The following is a 22,410-nucleotide window of genomic DNA, read 5'->3' as shown; positions in this document are numbered from 1 at the left end:
ACACTGTGTGCAGGAAAAAAATGGAAGTCACATTAGTGTTCACTGTGTTTCCAGCAAAACTTCTATTACAGTGGAAGGGCAGCAAATTGTGTCAGATTGCTTTACGCAATGCTTTACTCTCAGTGGGATAAGTACTTTGAATATGAGAGAGAACTGATCTCTTGAGGGAATCCAGAATTTCAATACACAATTTAAACTATACTGAGACATCATACCTTACGGACAACCCAAGCTAGCCTATATGCATGCTGACTAGCAAAGAGGCTAGATGCCAGAAACAATAACTTTCTGTTCCGTAGAGGATGGCACTCTTCAGCAGAGAGCAGAAAGAGACATTACTGCTGAGGGTCAATCCTATTTGCAGACTGCCTCGGGGAACCTACCAGGTAACACCTCTCCAAAGCTTCACAGTTAATATATATAAAAGCAAGAGTACTGGATCAGCATATGTTCTCCTCACGGCCCTCTTCCCAGCCATCGCTAACCCTTTTTTCACATTCGGTGGCTCCCACCAAGCCTCTCCCAGCATTTTTGAGCCACGACATCTATATCTCCCACAGCCTCTTTGGTCCCGATGCCCTCAGCCACCATCCAGAGCAACCTTAAATGCATCCAGCCCAAGATGATTTCAGGCAGTTGAACACTACCTGCCCAGTTCAAAACACTTCACGCCACACGCTCTAGACTGGAGCCAGTCTATAAAAGCAGTGACAAAAACAATATTGTTTTTCTTACGGTTCAACAGTCTGCTCTCCAGGCCCAGGCGTCACCGGAATGACACTTCCATCAATACTATCTGAAACAGAGATTGGAGTTTGAGTTTAAAAGGGTATTTTGGTAACAACTGTATTGCTGCTGATGCTGCACCTCCCGAGCTGCATTGCCACCTCCCTATTAACATCAACATTATTCCAGTCTATTAAACAAAAATTACCCTTTATCAATATTTATACAGAAACAGTCTAAATTGTTATAGATAACAGAAATGTCCTAACTTGCAGAGGTTTCTACTGCCCTGATCATGTATGATTAGACACCTTTTCTTGTGAAGCACTGAACAACAAATACTTAAAATGAACCCCATGTCTCAAAACCAGGTCTTTTCCCTCCACTTCAGAAGGTCCAGATGTAACAAGAGGCATGGTGGTCCTTTCTTGAGGCAGACCGCATTGAAAGATCACAGCCTTACTCACTGGTTAGGCTCTCTATTCACTTTATGTTTTAACACCACCTCTACAAAATCCAAGGCAAAAACCCTGATAAAGATGGACTTTTCCATCTTGCCGTGCATGTGAGCACACGTAAAAATCATCAATGTGGTAACACCAGAAGAGAGGACAGTGGTATTTACTATGTTCTGCCACTCCGTAAATGTAATACTTACTAGACCGACACAGCAGCACCCGCGGAGTAGGTGTCAGTGGAGTAAGTGGCAGCTGAGTATGTGAGGTGCTATGAGATGATGTGATAACACTGCTGAAGAGACCAGACCCTTGCCGAACTGGACTAAGCATCGGTGGCGGAGTGTAGGGGGGGAGCTCATGCGTCCGGTCTAGCAGATGATCTCCGAGGACACGGGGAGAGCGAAGCTGACTCTGGTACAGGGTGGCACCGGAGTGGGACATGCTGAAGTTGAAGGAAGGAGGAGGTATGAAGAGAGGTTCGGGTCTGTGCCGATACTTCTTCTTGTCCTGCAATGGTTTGAAGTTTTCTTCCAATTTTACAGCACTTTGATGAGGCTTTTTACTAATTTCCTAAATGAAAACACACACTAATTTAGTATTTAGGCATGCTTAAATGTTGTTTGCACACAATCCCCTACAGCTTAGGGCAACAGCCACAGAAAAGCTGTTACCACCAGGCAGTTATTCAGGTACCACCATAAGCCTGGTCAGTACAGTATCTGGTGCTACACAGAAACCTCAGGGGAGTGAGAAAAAACAGGACAAATTACCCTCACCTCTCTCAGCCAGCCCTCTGGGTCAAGGTAGGGCTGAGCCACAGACACAGAGAGGCTGCTGCCAGCTTTTGAAGGTGCAGGGAACGGCTCTCCCAGGTCATGAATCTCCCACACCATTCTTCGGCTCCACCCGAACACCCCGGGCACTTCTATTTGCACTGAACACACACAGGCTGTTGGGAGTTACTTCATTACCCAGTCACAATTTATTAGAAACTTTATATGAGATATTTTCTAATGCATTTATTGTGTTTGACTAGGAAGGACACATGAGCTCAGTGAAATTACTGCAGTACTCAGCAGCAGGAAAGGAAGAAAAATGTAATAAATTCAAATTCTTTGCCTCTTATCACTGCATTCCCATCAGCTTGAGTACAGTCCAGCTGCAACAAATCTTGAACTTAACTCTCTCCTCTTTTCTTGGAGGAAAAAGGACAGTAGAAGACCATTTGGGAAATTCACACACTGTAATGTGCCTAGAATTCTAGAAATGTGAAAAATCATTTAACAAATCCCTAGAGTCCACAGAAGCAGAAGGCACAGAATTTGTGCAAACCTGAAATCTGGATTTCTGGGGGGGTGGGGGTGAGGTGGGAAGAAACAGGTTCTCAGGTTGTGCTTTAAGAACACACAGAAGCTGGTAGATGAACACAGTATTAAATATACTGCTTTCAGGTGTTCAGATTGTAAATCTTCCTTAGAATAAACTTGGAAAGTGGAAGGAAATTTTTGACAGATAGGGTTACTCCAGGATGTCTGCATCATCTGGTAAATTCTACTACTAAATAAATTACTACAATGTGTGTTTAGACAACATACATCTTTACACCATGGGTGGTTCTTGAGAATCACATTCACCCAATAAAAATCATGTTAAAGGAGCATTAGCACTGTCACCCTTTATCCCTTATGTTAATACGTTCCAGCTTGTGGAAATGTTTTTGATTACAGAGGTCCTGTCCTCTCTGTTAGATCATGGCTGTACCCTCTCCAACAGCTGTTGACATTTTTTCTCTCCAAAAAAATTAAGTTTTGGAAGAGTTTTCCTTTTGCAGGAAAAAAATGCAGCTTTACAGAGAGTTTTATTGATAATGGACATTCAGAACAGTGAAAGGGTGAGGGTTACCTATAACCACAGACATAGTCCATCACGATGGTGAACATTTAGTGTTCAAAAAGAAGAAAGGGGGAAAAACCCTAAACTCAAGCAAAAAACCCAAACAAACCAAAACCTTAAAAAAACCCCAGAAGGCCAGATCCAAGTCTTTGATTAAGGGCTCATTTTGTTCTGCTCTTTAAATGTTAAAGACCTGGTATTCCTTTCTCACCAGTGTAAAGCAAACTAACCAACCAAGACAACATCTTAGAAGTCCTATACACCTCCATCTCCTACGCTGCTTCACCTACGGCATACCTTAGCCTCAGTGTGGTTATGCCAACACTACTTTCAAAAAAGATCACACTGAATATTAAAGGAGATCGTGGTGTCCGTGGGCTCTCAATGCAGAATCACCTCAATACTTTTCTGAAGCTCCTGGAACTGATTTCCATTATCCAAGACTGACTGCATCCTTGTGGGCCCTGCTGCCGCACCTTGATAGGCCCACCCTGGGTAGATCCTGATGGACTTCACTTAACTGCTAGCTTCAGCTCACTGTCCCGTAGTCTTGCTGAATATTTAGTTTCCTTCTGCTGTTTGATTTTACTGATTCCATGAGCTTTGTGTGAGCTTTTCTGGACAGTTCAAAGCACAGTATAAATAAATGCAACACAGCTCTAGTTCTTTGGTATTAAAAAAAAAAGTCTCTAATGGCACAATCTCTTTACAGATGAAGAGGGAACCATAGATCTTTTGATCTTTGAACGTTTCCAATGCTATTGCTTATATAAAAGGTCAGATCCAGAGAGGAAACTGCACGAGTCTAGTTTGCTTGGGCAATAACAAAGACTGCAAGCATAATTTTGAGTGAATGAATGCGCATTTAGCCAAACACTGGCAGATTTAATCACAGTCACTTTACATACGCTGCAGAAACACACAAGCCCAAGCCACCTACTCTGATGTCTCTAGAGAAGATCTCCCACTCAGAGCTCAAAGATTCAGAAAAGACCGTCCCTTTTCTCTTCAGAAACTAGAAATAGATAAGAAAAATTGTACTGCTGAGTTGCAAGCTAAGTATTGTGAGATGATGGCTTCCACAGTAAAGTGGAAGTTTATGTGTAAAACCTCTGTCTGAAGGGAAGCGAGTAAAAGATTTTATATATATTTGAAATTAGCGTGTACGTCTGAGTGAAGGGTCAGGACAGGGGTGATAAATATACAAATATTACAAGGAGTCACCCACTATGGTATATGCTGTCCCCTTGTTTGGCCAACAGCCTCATGAGGGGGGGAAAAAAAAACCACAAAAAAGCACAAAAAACCACAAGAGTATTTCTCTGCATTATACAGATAATACCATACAGTACTTATACTCCCCAGTAATCTCTTATCATGGCGTAGTTTGCAAGCATGGATTTGAAGGAATGAGCAGCATCTATTCCTACACTGGAACACAAAATAAATACTGCTTGCTCCAGGACTCTTTCAGGAAAACAATAAAGAGCATTCTCGCATCTCATTCAAGTGCTCACATCAATTCCTCGTGCTGCCTGACAATTTCAGTTTTATGAGTGAAATGAAAGCACTAAGCATAGTTGTTTTTCTTATATTGGAATTCCCAGTGATTAACCCTTAGATCTGATGCACGCAGAGAGAAAGGGAAAAATGACTTCATTGCAAAACTCTGAGTCGGCAAGCTTCATGTTGGCTTAAAGCACACACCGTAAGCACTGCACAGTGCCTTTCTATCTTTGGCTGAAATGAGAAGCACATATATCTGACTTTAAAAAACAGGAAGAAATAAAACTGTTGAATTTAAGCAATAACATAAAAACAAAGCAGCCTGAAAAGGAAAAAACAAAAACAGTAAAAAGATACTAAATCCCTTTGTTCTAGTGGGATAAAAGAATATCACATTCCAATTTCAAATGATTTATTTTCAACTGAGGTCTTGATTCCCCAGCAAAGGGAAAATTAATATTTTCAAATGACTGAGGAAGAAATGCTGTGATGCTACAGCCTTTTTTTGTTTATTAGGCATCATTAAGATTCCAGAAAATATTCTAAAATACGGACGTTTTAGAAAGTAGCAGCACTATAAGCAAAGGGATTTAACAAGCACAGGACAGTTAGTGGCAAGAAACACAGCACTCACAGAGGATGAGCAGGGGTTGGCCACTTTTGGACTGCACGGTGGAGAGTAAGTCATCTTCACGAGAACAGGCATCTCATCATCTGACACAGAGCTGGCAGGCTTGTCTTTGACTGTGGCAGCGCTGGCAGAAGGCTGCGTGCTGGGCTCGGGTGACAGAAGCTTTACAGGGACAGACACTGGCATGACGATGGGCGCAAGGCTATCCACCTCTTTAGGCAGCGGCTGCTGTGGTGGTTTCTCTCCTTCATCCTGTACAGACAATTAAAGGCTTTCAGCCCGAGTGAGGGAGGGCTACTTCTGGATCGATACACTATGCAACGTATGCACCGTGGCTGAAAAGAAGTGGCCAGGGTTACAAAACACACAACAGTGTTGCTTCTTGGACTCTTTATTTGCCTTGAACAAAGTTGGCAGATTATTTATGACTCCTACATAGGATTCAGCCTCGGTGATAAATAACCACATTAAGCATCTTTACAAGATAACTTGCAGGAGGGGAGATAAACACGTGCTCTTTTTATCACTGTAAAGACAGAATTCTCCATCACCCACCTAAAAACAAAGACACAGATGGTGTAACTCTGGTAGCTCTTTGCCTTCCTGCGGTATTCCCCGTTAGGACAGAATTTCTAAAATATCAGGACAGAGAAAGACTGACTGACGGGGCAGGTTATTTTTATGCGGAACAATTCAAACCCACATTTTTGGTTTGGTATTTGTTGATACCTATAGAACTAAAACACTCGGGAAGAAAGCTGTCAAAGATTCAACAATCCTGCTCCTTCAATTAAAGCCTGGGAAGGCTTCCAATAAACATCCCTTAGTCATCCAAGTAGTCCAAATGAAAATAAGGAAGACTTGATGTTCCTGATATTTCTAATATAATAAACAAACATGAGGGGAAAAAAATTTAGACGCTCCTGACATGACTTTGTAGGGTGTTTTTGTAACGTGCAGGGAAACAGAGAGGGACAAACACTGTTCTGTCCTCCACCACCGCCTCTGACTTTAAAGCAAGACTTCTGGCCTACAAACTAGCAGAATTATGTGCATTTCTACTTACAGAGGGTATGACATAACAAAACAGCGCTGAGAAGAACAAGTTTTGACAGCAAAGCAAAGCATGGCAAAGCAAGCGAACATCAACATGGAAAGGAGAGAGCCAAAAACGAACTGCTACCTGTTTGAAGTTAGGAGATGCTCTTACTCCTCCGTGTGACCTCATGTGACCATTTAGAGCAGGCAAACTCTTAAACTCCTTCAAGCATATTGAACACATTAGCTTGTTCTTCGCATCAGCTCTCTCAGGAAGTGTTTCTCTGTTCTGGCCACTACTTTTATTTTCATTTTTTTTTAGCATGGAACAGAAGAAGAGACATTAGTTTGGCATGTTCCCTTTGTTGCAGAGGAAGCTTTTTAGTCAAGGAAGTCAATAAAATTTTACAGCTAGATGGTTATGAAGCCACAAGTAAGCACGGGGTCAGTGCTGTGGAATACGTGGGCAATAACCTAGATCAGCTGCTCCCAAGATGGGGAGAAGTGAAGTTTTGAGTAGGATACACTCATCAAAACGTGGCCCTCAGTATGGAAAAGTCTGAGAACCCACGAGATCTATCATGACAGACCTACACTTCCCCACTCTTTGACAGCAGTTAACAAGTACTTGGACACAATGCCCCTACTTATGGTAGACAACCATGCTGGAGGGCACCTCAGCCCTTCAGTGGTGAGACCTTGAGAAAAACAGAAGACCCCTGCTGCCAAAGATACAAATCCAAACCACACATCATCCCTTCTCTTACAAATGCAACACTGAGAGCAAACTGCTCCCCTGCTTTTGCTTTTTCTTTGGTTCTTTTTTTTTTTTCCCCCTTTCTTTTTTTGAAAGACAAAGCATTTATTTGATTTTATTGCTGGGGGGAAGGGTGGAAGTCACACAAACTTAAATTCACAAAGCACAAACCTAAAGATGTTTCTAGAAAAGCAACAACTATTACCTACCTAGCGTGCGTTCCCCTCCCTCTAAACTGCAGCACTCCTTTGTATTTCTTATATTTAAATTAAAAAGACAAAAAAAAAATCTTTTAAAAATACCTTTGTTCTGGGGACAGCGGCTGCAGTCTGCCATCTGACAGTTGCACCTGCTAAGAAAAGAGGAGAGGGGAAAAGAAGGGAAAAAAGAGAAAAGAATTTTTCAGGAAATATTAATGCATAAATGAAGGTCCTCACAGCATTATCTTTGCATTTTGCATATGATTTTACTATTATTAAAAGCCTCTGAGTTGAGAGCCTTACCTGCCTCTACCAAATCAGTGCCTCTGTGAGCGTGGCTAGTGCAAGTTTTCTTACCTGCTGTTTGAAGCCTTTGCTCTGACCCAGAAGTATTACTTTTGGAAACAGGGAGCTGACTAACTCTTCCTGAACAATCGAGCCCGCAGGTGTTGAAAAATTAGCAAGAGCATTTTGTGGTAACTGGGTCCCTCCTCCCCAGAAACCAAGGCAGAACTTCCCAGAGCCTCTCGCGAGGGAAGCAGCAGGCCCGCAGCAGCAGTAGCTCTGTGCCACCGCCAGCCTGGCCCAAAGCCAACCCAGAGATGTAGACAGGAGAAGTCTGTTAACGTAGTTCCCCAAAACATCCCAGCGACACCCACCACTCACATCCTAACCTTCCGGCTCTCCTGCAACCATTTCGTTTCCACACCTTGCTACTCTTCTACAAAACAAGTTTGGCTGAGCACGGATCTAAAATATTACCTACCTGAGGCCACGTGGTGCTGGGAGAGTCTTGCTGAGAGCTTTTGTTGTTCAGATGAACTCCCGAGGGTGGCAAAAGAGTTCGATGAGGGACAGCATTACCTACAGAATTAATCTCCTGCCGTGCAGGATCCTCTGTAGTCCCTGGTGGAGTGAGGCCAACGTGGGAGTTCAGAGACGGCGCTCTGCTCTCACTCGGGTATTGCTTCTGCTGATCTTGTTGCTGCTGCTGCAGTAAACTCTGCGGGTACAAGTGCCTGTACTGTTCATGGGGATCTTGGTAGCAATACTGAGGCACTGCTCCCAGCTGGATAAGCTGCACAGGATGACTTGGATCCTGAGAGTACTGGTGTGGTTCATGCATAGTCTTTGGATCTGCTTCCCTGTGATATGGAGGAAGTGGCAATTGCATCTGTTGCTGCTGTTGCTGTAACTGCTGCATGACAGGTTGCGTTTGGTAATACTGAGCTATTTGCATTGGACACTGCCGCTGCTGCTGCTGCCGAGTTGGCTGTTGCTGCTGCTGTTGGATCTCCTGTATTGAGAGCCGCTGATGTCCCTGCTGCGGCTGAGCATAGTATTGAGTCTGCTGCAAGTGCTGCATCTGTTGCGGTAAGAGCTGCTGGGACTGCATTTGTTGGACGTGCGTCTGTCCTTGCTGAAACGCAGAATGCATCTGCATTTGTGATAAATGCTGCTGGTAGTCGTAGTACAACTGTTGATGCTGCATGACTTGCATTTGTTGCTTTTGCTGTGTGCTTGCAAAATTCTGGTGTGTTTGCTGTGGCAGTGGCTGATATCTTTGTACACTGGAAGTTACAGGCTGTTGCTCAACCGCTGGTTTCTGGGACAGCAGCTGCCTGAGCGCACTGTCACCAGAATTATCCACTATTGAAGACTCGGTGTGCAAAACCTGAGCCATGTTGTTGACTTGAATTCTCAGATTTTGGTTAGCAAATACTTGTGTAAAGGAATCCAATTTATGCAGGACCCCACTGGTAATTTTTTGCGATCGATTTTCACTGGGTTGAGAGTAAGAATATTGGTATCCATCCTGGGACTCCCCCTGCCCGAGGGGGCTCCACATTGCGCTTTGATTATTCAAATTGTTCCTCAGTGGGACGTGGTTTCCTGAGCCAGAATGTGTCCAACTGGTTTGTCTAGATGTATCCATTGACCCAAGACTTTTTGAACCTACAGGCAAAGCTATACTGTCTCTTGAATCTTGGGGAAACTGGGGGGAGAGAGGGGACACCTGGGGAGCATCCATAACAGATGTCCCATAGCTATGATTTAGAGATGGCAGGGAGTTCATTTGGTGTTGTTGGTAGTACAAGTTCTCATTGTTGTTGGCAGTATGGTTAGTTTTATACAATTGCTGGTCCCCCATTTTTGGTCACTTCTGTTCCAAACTTACAGGCACGCGAACCATTGAAATCTCTATGAACCCTGAGATAGCTGAGTGAGGGGAAGGGAGGGGAGGGGAAAAGAAGCTAGAATTACTTATAATTCAGCATGTCCATGTGCATCACAAGGACTAAGATTTCCTCCAGTCTATCAGTAATTCCAATCTCAGACTCGACGTTGCTTCACATCTTCAATAAATGGACCACAGCACAAATCCTACACAGATCAATAGGTTCGGTGTGCCAGGCATCTGCAGAGTAAGAGAAAGACAAGGTAAGTGCTGGCTCTCTGCATAAGCCATTATTGTTATTGCCTCAAAGGAAACTGTAAAATCTCCTAGTTTGAAATACATAATCAGATGCAAAATTGTAACAGCTGGGCTATTCCAGAGCAGTTAGATTACTTCATCTCATCCCATTATCCTGCCTCTTCTCTAGTGCTCTGATAAAAATCATTCTGCCAAACCAATAAAGGCTTATTCTTCAAAACTGTTTTTTCCCCTGAAGTATATGAACATTCAAGCAGTTTTAGCTGGCCACATACTGCTCTCTCATGACTAGTTTTAGCCAGACAGTTACTGTCAAGCCAAGTCACCTTCGTAGTGTTACAGCTGCCTTGTCAGAAGCAACACGCCCATTTTATAACACAAAAATCAAGCACTGCGGACACCACGGGTGCCTCCACAAAGGCCTGAAAAGGCAGGTAAAAGAAAACCATGGCTTTGAACAAAGCTAACTGTACTCAGATATCAGCATCTAAAAGGACACACAGAAAAGTCAATTGCGATCTGGGATTTGCACAGAGCCTTCCACAGCTTCTCACAACTTCCAGGGTATCTAGAGGAGGTGTCCACGGTGGTATGAAAATAGAGCATCACTGAAGAATAAGATGCAACACTAATGCTCATTGCTGTGACAATTAAAAAAAAAAAATCAGGAGCATAGTTACCCAACTGCATCTGTGCACGTAGGCTGGTTTGCTACAGCTATGTGGAATCTGATTAATGCTAAAACCAAACCAGTCCATGGAAATCTTTTCTGATCGCTCACCTTACATCAGGAGCGCTGAACTCCAACTTCTGCTCTACCCTCCCTCTCACCCTTCCTTCTTCGCTTTGCGTTATTTTAACAGACTAATTTATACCGAATGCAATCTTTTATCATTTTTACTGCATAAACTGTAATTCAAAGTAATACTTTACAGATGTCTGTACTGTTTTCGATGAATAAAACAAAATACATTGGCACATTATAGGGTTGTTTTACTATTCCACAGTATGAAGCAATCACTGTGTCTACAATCACACACATGCACAGAGGTACAACATGCACATAAATACGTTTCAACATAAAAGTTGATTCTGAACTTTAACAAGAGCACAAAAAATATTAGACCACAACCTTAACTCTGCCTCCTTCACATCTGCCTTTCTAAACGTAATGCTTTCCACCAAAGACTCCTGCGTACTGACGTCCTTACCTTCTTAAACTTAGGAGAATCCTTGATCTAGATGGATAAATGTGAATTCACTCATGGAGAAAATTTTAACCATTGCCAGATGCATATTAACGAGGTCTGTGCTAGCAACAGCAAATAAGGGTAATACATAGCTGCAGGCAGACAGAAACCTTTTCCGTTCTAGCATAATGTATGACAGAAAACCATAGCTCCCAATGAAGAGGGCTTTCAGTGTGTACACAGTTTTTGTGTAAACCATCTGCAGCCATTAGCATGTAACATTTTCACGTGACAAATAATGGCTGAGAATAATTGCAAATTTACTTCCCCTTTCCAGAAATATACATTGCTTCATAGTTTCTCTGAACACACTCCCTTCCAGATTTTTATAGATGCACAATTAAAAAAAGATAGGAGTCAACAATGAATGGTCAGGCTGCCAACAAGATTTTTCAGCCACAACGCAACTTCAAAGACTTCCTAGTAAAAATTATGAAGGGAAACTAAACAAAGCCTCCACAAAACATTCAAAGGGCCTAAAAATAAACAGTGTGATATTTCACACTGACAGGCCATCAGCTTCTAGAGGACGAGAGGGATCCTACACAGGAATATGCGCCTCCTCTTATGCCTGCAAAGGTAAGAAAGCTCAGCTGAGATGCCCTGAACGCATCTTCCCATGAAAACAGGGCACTATTGGATCTGTCGATACACCTTTTATATAGGAGGTATGTCCCATTTCACCTATTAACAGTGTTGTAATTTACACCAAGTTCCTTGGTTTTGGCCCTTCTTTTTAAAGTTTGAAGTGACAAGTATCAGTCAAAGGACAAGAAATAATAGTGACACAAACCAGTGAGCGAGAATAAATGTCTCCAGGAGACAATTAAAAGACCGCAAGAATTTCACGAGTAAGCACAGTAGAGCACTTATCCTTAAGGCAGCAACCAACATGATTTTGGTATAAAAGTGAATCAGGCGGCTAGCCAGGCCCCTGACCCCCTGCTCTTCCCACAGGCAGGAGCACCACGGTGGCAGATGCTACCGCCTGTACCAGCAGCCACAGCTAGTTTTGTGGTCACCAGAGAAAATGTCAGCCCTTGGGCATGCACCAAATTCCACTTACTGCACCTTTTCACCTGGGGGTTACCTGTCACAGTTCTCAGGGTACTGGAAAACCGTCAAGAAGGTTTTACATCTGAGGCATTAGCACAAACCTCTCTCTTCCCCTCTCTCAGAAGACAAAAAAAAAAAAAGATCATAAAAGTTTCCTCTCCAGCAGCTGCAGCATCCTCAACTCACCTCCAGTTTGGGAGGTGGGACGTACTGCTGTTATCATCACATTACACGGAAACATTTGTAAAAATCTGAAAAAATTATAATGGAATATCATATTAAAACACCAATCAAGTCACAAAAGGACTGGAAAGTTCAGTGACTATGAGAGTCACATTTGAAAAAATTTGCTTTGTTTTCAAACACACACCCCCACCCCCCAAAAAAAAAGAAAAAAGAAAGATTAAAATATTCCTTTCAAAAGCATCACTGATTTGGAGGGAGAAAAGTGCAAATGTTTAAAAAGCATTGTTATTCTACCTTCAGGTAACATAGAAAAAACTCCAGACAGGTACATTGATAAAAGCATAATGAGTAATAAACCAGTCCCTTAGGTATACCAGATTTTTTTTTAGTACTTGAACAGGCTTAAATTCAAGCGCTTGATGCTGTATACACTGAGCATTTGCGATCAGCTTTCACAAAACGCTAACAGTATACATTTCTTGTCAGATTAAAACCTAACAGAGTATTTCAGTGCTGTACACATCATAAAGCTTTAAGGGGCACCAAGGTTAGTCTCTGGCCAACTGAGAAGCCATTGGCAGCCTACTGAACGATTTCTATTTCTTTCAATGATAGGAAGAAAAGGGTGCTTCTTCTCCTTTTTGTTTAGCACTCGTGCCTAAACACCCATCACTGCAATTTATCACAACTCCTCGAACTACTAAACAGTTAAATCCAACAACTTAAAGCAGCAGGAGTTTTAAAGCAACAATGGTTCTGCAGTTCTGTGTTTCTTCTCTTCCCGGCAGTCATTTACGCTACTTAACCTATTACATTTCTGACATTACAGATATATTCCAATTATGCAATCATTACAAAGAAACATGAAAACAAATGCAAAAGGACAGAAACATTTCTGTAGGCTGCCTAGAAAGAGAAATACCCTACTTAAGTTTATGGATGGAATCTGGACTCAAACTAATGGGAGTTCAATTGATTTCAACAGAGACAAGGTTTTGCTCCAACTCTTTCATCATTTCAGCCTGGTCCCCTGCAACTTGCACAGCTCCAACCTCCAGGCTGAAAGCCAGGGACGTGCCAAGCTGGCTGAAATGCCTTTACACACTCCAACTGTCTCCCTCTTCAAAGACAAACAATTGTAAGGCAATACAAGTAGTAGTCTGTCCTGGAAGCATGCCATAACTTAATTCTGGTAAACATGAAATGGAAGAGTATTCCAACATTATCAGCCTTCAATAGAGGTGATCTGCTTTTCCTCCTTCATAAACTGTATCACTGGAGAGTCAGAAGAACTTAGAGAAGACGACAGGCAGTGAAACAGCAAGGAGATGGTAGTTACAACATATTAAAAAAACCCACTCCCAGCTCCATCACACACCACAGAAGCTGAAACCTGCAGAATTTTTCAACTCTAGTAAACAACAGATCAAGCCACAGTCACACTATCGAACTGCCTGAATCCACATGAATTTCAGAGCAAGACATCCACTCCAAATAAGCCGGTGCATGAAAGTTGGGCTGGGTGTGGGCTGCAAAACCAGGACTGAATGCCAGCCAGTGCCAGTTTCAGAACTGCGTTAACGGAGGGGGATGACAAAAGGCTGTAGGAGAGCAGATGCTGAAGGAAGCAGACTCGTTAAAAGGCCGTAAAGTTATTGTAGCACTGATCTAAGCTGTCTCAGTAGGTTGCATGGCTGTGTATCAAAAGGGAATTGGAACCTATGGTTTGTCCAAGTTATTTCAAGTTTTTCAGCTGTCACTTTAAGCAAAAATCTACACGCTTTTACAGACTAATTACTAGTGAGCCCCAAAAAAAGAAGACTGGTAAGATGGCAGATGCAAAAAAGACCTCCATGTTCAACCAGCTTCTGCAGGACAGAACACCTGCAGCTACTCACGAGCAACAGTATCAGCAGATGCTCATTTGCTGGGGCACCATCCCACCTCATGTCCCTCCCTCCGGGACCGTAACACGTCAGTTAAAGCAAGTTTAACCACCACTCTTAGCAGTTTAAACTGGTTTTTATAACACTTAAGGCACGCCTGCTTACAGAAATGTATCATTGCTCTGCGTTCTCCCAACATTGCAGACATGTTTTAATCATGCCTTACCGCCCTTCATTCACACAGGCTGAGACAGGGCTTTCTCAAGTGGCTGTCTGTTTGCTATTAGAATATGAGCTTCATTTTTAACTGCGGATAAGATGAAATCCAAAAACAGAAGTTCTCTGTTCCCTTCCTTTCAATCCCACCCCCCCGCTTAGATTCACCAGAAACAAAACAGGATTTATCTTATTCAATTTTTAGCCTTTTTTTACGAGAATGTTTTTATTGGCCTGTTTTGTTATTCAGAACTGTGAGATCTTCTGCTAAGCTATTCCTAAATCAAGACAGCCATCATTCACATCATCTTGCTCTCTGATCTCCTTTAGGACAGACACAGGAATTATACAGCAGTTCCTTCCCCGATAGCCTCTGTTCTGCTAACACTGATGCTACCAGCAGCCCCTGCCACGCGGGCCGACTATAATCCAGCCTTTAAGCGACAGCACAGACAGGCACGATTTTTAGCTGGGCACTACTGACCACTAAGAACCCACCGAGAAGAGCGGCTTTAAAAACAAAGAGAGTACTACCTAAGAACGGACGCATCTGCATTACTCAAAACCAGCTCTCACAAGCGAAGCTGGCACTACCCCTGCATCTTCAGATGTGATCACTGCGGTAACGCTGGATGGCTGAGAAGCACAGAATTGGGAGAGGAAGAGTGGCACATTTCAGAGACCCCTGTGCTCTTGCAGGCTGTTTAGATACCAGCTTTGCCTCCATAACTCTTTGTGTAGCCACAGTTCAAGCCCCAGCTCCAGTTTTTTTTGGCACAGGAAATAAGCACGTGAAAAAAGCAGCACAGTACTGAAAGAGAATGAATAATTTCTAACACCAAGCAAGGTGGTTGGGTGAACTAGCAGAGACGAAAGGGGAAAGAGAGGTGAGAAGATAACAACCAAAAGATCTACTTTTTTTTTTTTTTTTCCCCAAATATCTATAGAAACCCTGAAGACATCTGATACAGCAATAAAGAGAGGGACTGAAAACAAGGGTCAAAAGGTACCATGATCACGGCTATTTTGGTTAGAACAAACACCGAAATAGCAATATGGATTTCAAGGACCAACAATTATTTTCTATAGCTATCTCAAGGACAAATGCTTATAGGGCTGAAAACCTTTTCATCCCAATCCTGGATACAACTGCTCGTATGTTTTCTACTGCACTTCAATTTTGGCTTTCTTTGAATGGCAGAGATCTCAAATCCACGCCCATATCTGCATACAAACCCCAAGGTTGGCGTTGTTAGGCAAAACCAACAACAACAAAAAACCCACTTCAGTATATGAGAACATAAGCAAATAAAATAATTGCAAAAGTGAAAAGAGGATGGAAAGGATGCAAAATATTTAGTACACCGATTTTACAGCAAGCATAGTAAGCAAGCTATACACTCTTAAAACGGAAGGGGAAAAACAGATTAGCTGCTTTTTAATATTAATGCTGGTAAATCTTCAACAGTTGCACAAATCCTTCAAAAATTATGATTCCCTTTGCAGCTGAGCTCCTTCTGCAGTGCAGTTGGAAAGGCTGCTGAGTCTCATGCGGCTGCTCATTTAAGCTGTTCCCATTTCCACTCTTAAGAGAGACTAGAATGTCCTAATTCAGTTTAATAAAGAACACATTGGACTTGGGGGAGGGGAGAGCAACGACGGCATTGGGAGGGGAACCGAGCAATTTCTCTACTTCAATGAAGTTTAAAAAAAGGCAACAAAAAAAAAAACAACAGCAAAACCAACAGTTGATCATCTCAGGAAAGTCTCTAGAAAAGGGGGAGGAGAAAGGAAGACAAACAAGCAGAAACATTTTCCTCTGCTTTTGATCTAAGTAGAAAACGCATTCTGAGGCACTGGTAATTTAATGAAAACTTTTTTTCCCAAAACTAACAGAATTCTGGTTATTCAAGAAGAGGAGGCCAATTTCTAAATAAAGCCATTAACTCAATTTAGTTTAAGGGAGATACAGTTCCCCGAGTCCTGAAGAAATTAAGAAGGTTGCTTCAACAAATCTGATTATCTTTGCTGTCAGTGAATTGGCGTTACAGTTCCGAGGTACTTTGAAGGGTTCAGAGAACTGCGACTGAAGCAGGTATCACATTACTTCACAAAAATAGCAAATATAAAATTATGCGATCTCCTCACAATACTGATTAAAAATAAAATACAAACCTTGACTAAGGCCAGAAGGGCACTTGAATTGCATATTCCATGACTAAGCGACTAAAAAGCTTACAGAAGACAGCATTAATTAAAGGGGCTGATCACCTGTGATAAACACACTGATTTTTTTTAATATTCACCAATACATTACTGCGTATTTGATCGAGGCTGAAGCTGTCTATGAAACCTGATTTGAAATCTCTTCAGCCAATCTGGGTTTACTGACTGCTTAGATGAAATAAATTGTAGTACCTTCTGCTGAGTCCTACATCAAGGGCAATACTCTCAAATGCTTCCTGGAAAATAAACACGTCCTATTACCAAAACTGCCCTCAATTTCATATTTTAGTTTACTTCTATTACTGAACTGAGTGACTTGTTTTTCCCCAGCAAGATCCTAGTTCTGCAGACATGACAAGACCCCGGCATGAAGATCTTAGGACAGAGAGGTTAGACCTTGCCCACTTATCGTATGGGGCTACATTACCACCTCTGGTCACTGCTGTTGATATGACCTCTACAGTGTTTACGCTCTGAAGCTTATAATGTGATTGCCTTTTCCTGTAACTGTAAATGCTGTGAAACAGTCAGAGAACATATGCTAGGATTTGCAAAAACAGGCAAGAAGGAAACATCCTGAGACAGAAAAACAATTAAAAAAAACCAGGCAGAAGTAGTAGTATGTGGCAAACAGCATATGGCTAAGCTTTCAGGAGGGAGGGAACAGCTACTTTGAGCCCAGCATCTCCCCCAAAGGAGAGAGTCTTCAGAAATGCAGCTGCAGGACCCTCTGAAAAGTCAATCCCTCTAGAATACGTCATGTTGGTACCTAGCAATGGAGCCAAGTAAAATCCAACGGTTATGCAGAACTGACCACCATGGCTGCTGCTTTTTTTTTCTTTTTTTTTTTTTAAATTAAGGTAATGTCCATTTTGCTTGTATGAGGCAATATAGCCAAGGTAGTCCTTTAAGAAAGATTTAAATGTATGGGGATCTCCTGTGTCATACATACTGTGGTACATAAAATAATGTTTTACAGGACACAAAACCAACACACAACTAGTCATATTTGAGAAGTCCATCAATAAAGCCACAGAGACTGAGAAGCCCAAATTTTGGAAAACAGTCAAAAAGCATTGAGCCTCATTAAGCAAGCCAGCCTCGTAGAAAGTGGACACATGATGCTGCGACATTACCTGATTTTTGAGGATTTGCGAGATTCCTGTATCTTGCTGTGCTGTCTTTGCCATAACATTTCATGCTGCTTTCATTCTGTGATCTCAAAGTGATGTATCTAAACATAAAGCAAAAGAATGGAAATTAGTTTCTCCCCCCATGTGATTATCTTATAAAATACCACCAGCTTGCCCCAACATTCCTGCAAGAATGAGCTTCCTGTTGTAACACAAGCAAATACTGACTTCTATTCAATACAGTATCTCCATGCTACTCTGTTCTTCCAGTCACTACTGCAGAGGACATCTATCAGCACTATAACTCCCTTAAGGAACAACCAAGAACCTCTTTCCCATATCAATAGTGAGAGACTGCTTCATTGTCAAATCTCTGGGACTGATACATCCATAGTCCTTCAAATTACAGACTGAAATACGAGTAAATTCATCTTTTCTTCTTACTCAGCTTGGTGCCTATTGCAAAATGAGGAAGGGGTTATGTTGATGCAATAAATAAAACAAGATTGTCCTCTACTGCAGAGACCATAAAGATTTCACAGCGTCTTACGCTGCTTTGACAGAACCCAAAGACAGGCTGGATGCTCTCACGGAGAGGAGATTTGCTGGCCCAGAGCTTGCAACCTACATGACGAGCATCACACAAACAAGAGAAGGTATAGCAATCAGGAAGGGAGGGATTAATGAAAGTCAAAGGTGCAGGAGATACAATCGGGTTGTCACCCAGTGCAAAAGAGATATCTAGACAAGGCATCTTAAATTATTTAAATGAAAACAACACATTTGGTTTTGTAGGTGCTGCTGCCAAGACAGCTTTTAGGGAAGGCCCTGAACACCCAAGGGTGTTAAGAAAGCTGGCTGACGTCGTTGCGAGGCCACTCTCCATTATCTTTGAGAAGTCATGGAGATCGCGGACGACATCCCAGAAGACTGGAAGAAGGCTAATGTCACCCCCATCTACAAGAAGGGCTTAAAGGAGGATCCAGGAAATTATACGTCCATCAGTCTTACTTCAGTCCCTGGGAAGGTTATGGAACGAATCTTCCTGAGGGCTATCACAAGTCAAATGAAGCACATGACTGGGAAAAGCCAGCACGGATTCACCAAGGGCAAATTGTGCTAGACAAACCTGATTGCCTTCTACGACAAAGCAACGTGCTCGGTTGCTGTGGGGTGAGTGATGGATATTGTCTACCTGGATTTCTCCAAGGCTTTCGATACGGTTTCCCACAGCCTCCTCCTAGAGAAACTGATGTGTTACGGTCTAGACAAGTGGTCTGTGCGGTGGGTGGGGAACTGGCTGACAGGCCACACCCCAGAGGGTGCTGGTAAATAACTCCTTTTCAAGCCGGCAACCTGTCACAAGTGGGGTCCCCCAGGGATCGATATTGGGCCCAACACTGTTTAATATCTTCATAAGTGATCTGGATGATGGGATCAAGTGTACCCTGATGAAGTTTGCTGATGACACCAAACTGAGTGGGGAAGTGGATGATCAAAGGACTGGGAAGCCTGCCATATAAGGAAAGGCTGAGAGAACTGTGTTTGTTCAGCCTTGAGAAAAAAGGCTTAGGGGAGACCTTATCGCCATGTTCCAGTATTTAAAGGGTAGCTACAAAGAAGATGGAGACTCCCTTTTTACAAGGAGTCACATGGAAAAGACGAGGGGTAATGGGTACAAGTTACTCCTGGGGAGATTCCAACTGGACACAAGAGGAAAATTTTTCACAATGAGAACAATCAGCCATTGGAATAATCTCCCCAGGGAAGTGGTAGATTCCCCAACATTGGACACTTGTAAGATTCGGCTGGACAAGGTACTGGGCCATCTTGTCTAGACTGTGCTTTTGCCAAGAAAGGTTGGACCAGATGATCCCCGAGGTCTCTTCCAACCTGGTATTCTATGATTTATTCTATGATTCTATGAAACAAGCCAGGAAGCTTAAGGTGCGATTCACAGCTCACTGACGTCAATGGGAAACTCTTCATTTGCATCGAGCCCTGCCAGGTTTTGGAAAGTCATTCCAGGCTTAAGAAGAAACTGTATAAATGACCGCTTGTGGGAGAAGGGCACAGATAACCTCAGTAACCTCGATCAGCACTTTCCTCCTCTCACCTTCAGGCTAGATTCACTTGTTTAAATTATTCTTTAGAAATCTCTGATAGTGTCACAGTGCTTGGGACCTATTACTACATACAGCAAGAAGCCGCCCCCCAAGTCCAGCAGTTCCTTGCACAGAACAAGTGCTCTCCCTTAGCCCACCAGCAAGGTGGGGGAGACGAACCCAAGCAGCTCCCTTGCCCTGCCCAACGTCAGCTTCTGCTTCCCCCTTCACCTTCCCCCAAGCCCACAGGAAACAGACTGGTCCACAGCACAATCCAGACACCAACCCACTCCACCAAAACACGCACCACGGGAGACAGCGGAGCTCCTTACAAAGCCTGACCTGCCCAAAACGTCGTTCTTCGACACCTCAGCTGATGGTAAATGCTGGTAGCATCGCACAGGGATGCATGGATTTTCTTGGATCCAAGTGAGTTTTTGCTTACAACTTTGTTGCGTCGAGTCCCAGTAACTAAAACCTGTGTGCATCCACGTCTTGCTACAAATGTGAGCCGAAATGCTACAAACGTCCCTGAAAGCAAACCATTCGTTACCTGCTTGCATCCTATCTGCTGACGGCTTTTCTCAGAAAATCCCATGAATTTGCCTCTTTGTTGAAATAAGACAGTTTTTAATGAGCCCACATGTACTTAATGCTTTATCTAATTTGTTTTTTATACTGGTCTTTAACACCTTTAAGTCTGTAACAGGCATACTGAATCTTCTAGACAACTGACAGGTGTATACCATCGCTTTAGTGTTTGTAACAGGAAATATTCAGAGACACAGGGAAAACCCAAGGTTAACGTCAGTGAAGCCAAAAGAGAAAACGTTTTTTTTTGCCTCAGTTTAACACAGCTGTTTAGAACCTACCAAGATGTTTAAATTTCATTAAAAAAACCCTGCTATATCATGAGCAGCGACCAAAGTCACAGTACGTAGTTTTGCTTTCTTTTTCATTTATCCACCTGCTCTGGAACAACAAATGCTAGTATTAAACCTAAAAATGCCAAAGTATTCTGCAGACAAACCATCCCTGGCAGCTTCCTACAGAGGCCAGGCCAATGGACACTGGGAAAAGCAACAACGGGAATGCCCAGGAAAACCCCTTCCTGTTTTTCTTGGCTGCTTTTCCCACTATACCACCTTCATCATCAGAGCTACAATACCACCCATATGCAGTTGTATGTAAATTAGCAGATATGTGCAAAGCTCTCATACATAATACCATAGTTAAAGAATAAAACTTTTGGCATTTTAGAGCCAGAGGTAGTGAACTGATGGCTGATAAATACTGAAAACAGTCCCAATGTAATTAATACAGGACCAAACACTGCAAAAGTACATAAAATTCACAAATGAGGTTTTAATTCCTGCCATTAAATTTCAATCAGCATCTCTTTTTTTTAAGGTTTGGATTAAAAAGCAATCTAACTTTATATTCCTTTGCCATATTCTTCAGTTTTGCTCCCATCCCAGCCCCTAGATTTTGCATATAACCGAAGCACAGTAAAGAGAAGCTGAGAAGTGAAGCCTAGAGCAACATTTACAAATTAAGAGCTAAGTCTGAGATCAGCTATCCGATACACACAATATAAATTTTTGTTCTTCTCTCTTCATTAGGATTGATGACACTGCTGGAAAATAAGGAGCACATAATACCTTTTATGGGAACGTGAAGCACAGACAAATTAGCAGAGAGAGAATGCAGCTAAATCAATTTCTCATCTCAAGATAGTAATGGAGGCAATTTCTTGAACTTTACTATGCTTGTAACGTATTGATCAGCAAAGCTTCACACTGAAAGTTAAACTAGGTATTTTTCCAGGGATAAAATGGAGGATGGCAGTAAAATTCTAGGCAACGCACCAAAGAACAAGGATTTTCTCCAGCCATGTTACAGTTCAGAAACTCAAAGTTTCCACCTACCTGCAAGTTACTGCAACACATGAGAGGAAGATTTCTAGATGAAGGCTGAATGAGTCCTGCAGGAGCCTCCACAGAGCAGATTTAAGGAGAAGCAGAAAGACACAGTGCTGCTCTAGGAGTGATGACACAGACACCAGTACCGGTTACGCTACCTGTGCCATCAGGCTGCGGCAGCAGCTCGGGGGCAAGCATTTTTGTTACAATACTTCCGCTCCCCTTGGCTGCAGGTTGCCATACAGAACCATTTCCCAGAGGTCTTTCAGCCTCCGCTGTGACTACATCGTGCTCTGAGATGCTGATACCCTTTCCAAAATTCTGCTACTTGCTCTGAGGCCTAATGGCAGGTTAGGACAAGGAGAACCTTTGTTTGGCCGATGAAGATGCCCCACTCAACCACCATGAAGAGCACTGACAGCAAGGAAGGCCACGCACATGCTCCATGGGTTGGGCAAGTGTGCCTGGCACAGGCCACGTGCTTCCAAGGACAATGCTACAGCTGCAGAGCATATTTTAGATATTAAAAGAACAATACAGATCAAAGATGAGGATACACATCCTCTACTGAAGTCAAGTGAAATGTTAGACATATACCCTTCTAGGATAGCTATATTTACTTTAGCGGGATGGACTTTTGTATCATTTGACATTAAGAACTTAACTGAAGTGTTAAAATTGGGAACTCAGACTTCCTATAGATCATCATCAGAGCATCCAAAATGTGATTCTGAGATAATACCAAAAGAAAAAAAAAAAGGGGGGGGGGGGGCGTTTTGGGGTT

The 22,410-nt window shown here is 42.6% G+C and overlaps 1 protein-coding gene across 4 annotated transcripts in view; it reads right to left on the bottom strand.

Annotated features, from left to right (window-relative positions):
- TRERF1 (transcriptional regulating factor 1) overlaps positions 1–22,410 on the bottom strand; it is a 72,519-nt gene that overhangs the window by 11,693 nt on the left and 38,416 nt on the right. The window contains exons 2-8 of one of the 4 annotated variants that reach the window (XM_009330163.1): positions 17,603–17,700; positions 7,976–9,628; positions 7,312–7,361; positions 6,398–6,551; positions 5,218–5,466; positions 1,385–1,754; positions 736–796 (exon numbers count right to left, since the gene is read on the bottom strand). In XM_009330163.1, coding sequence (XP_009328438.1) covers positions 736–796; positions 1,385–1,754; positions 5,218–5,466; positions 6,398–6,551; positions 7,312–7,361; positions 7,976–9,361 — 2,270 coding nt within the window. In that variant the 5' untranslated portion in view covers positions 9,362–9,628; positions 17,603–17,700. The remainder of the gene's footprint in view (positions 1–735; positions 797–1,384; positions 1,755–5,217; positions 5,467–6,397; positions 6,552–7,311; positions 7,362–7,975; positions 9,629–17,602; positions 17,701–22,410) is intronic. The other 3 variants (XM_009330165.1, XM_009330166.1, XM_009330167.1) reach the window with 3 other exon arrangements.

Source organism: Pygoscelis adeliae, unplaced genomic scaffold (assembly GCF_000699105.1).
Source record: "Pygoscelis adeliae isolate BGI_AS28 unplaced genomic scaffold, ASM69910v1 Scaffold308, whole genome shotgun sequence".
Lineage (NCBI taxonomy): Eukaryota > Metazoa > Chordata > Aves > Sphenisciformes > Spheniscidae > Pygoscelis > Pygoscelis adeliae.
The sequence above is the reverse complement of the archived record's forward strand: the minus strand, read 5'-3'. Positions and strand labels throughout refer to the sequence as shown.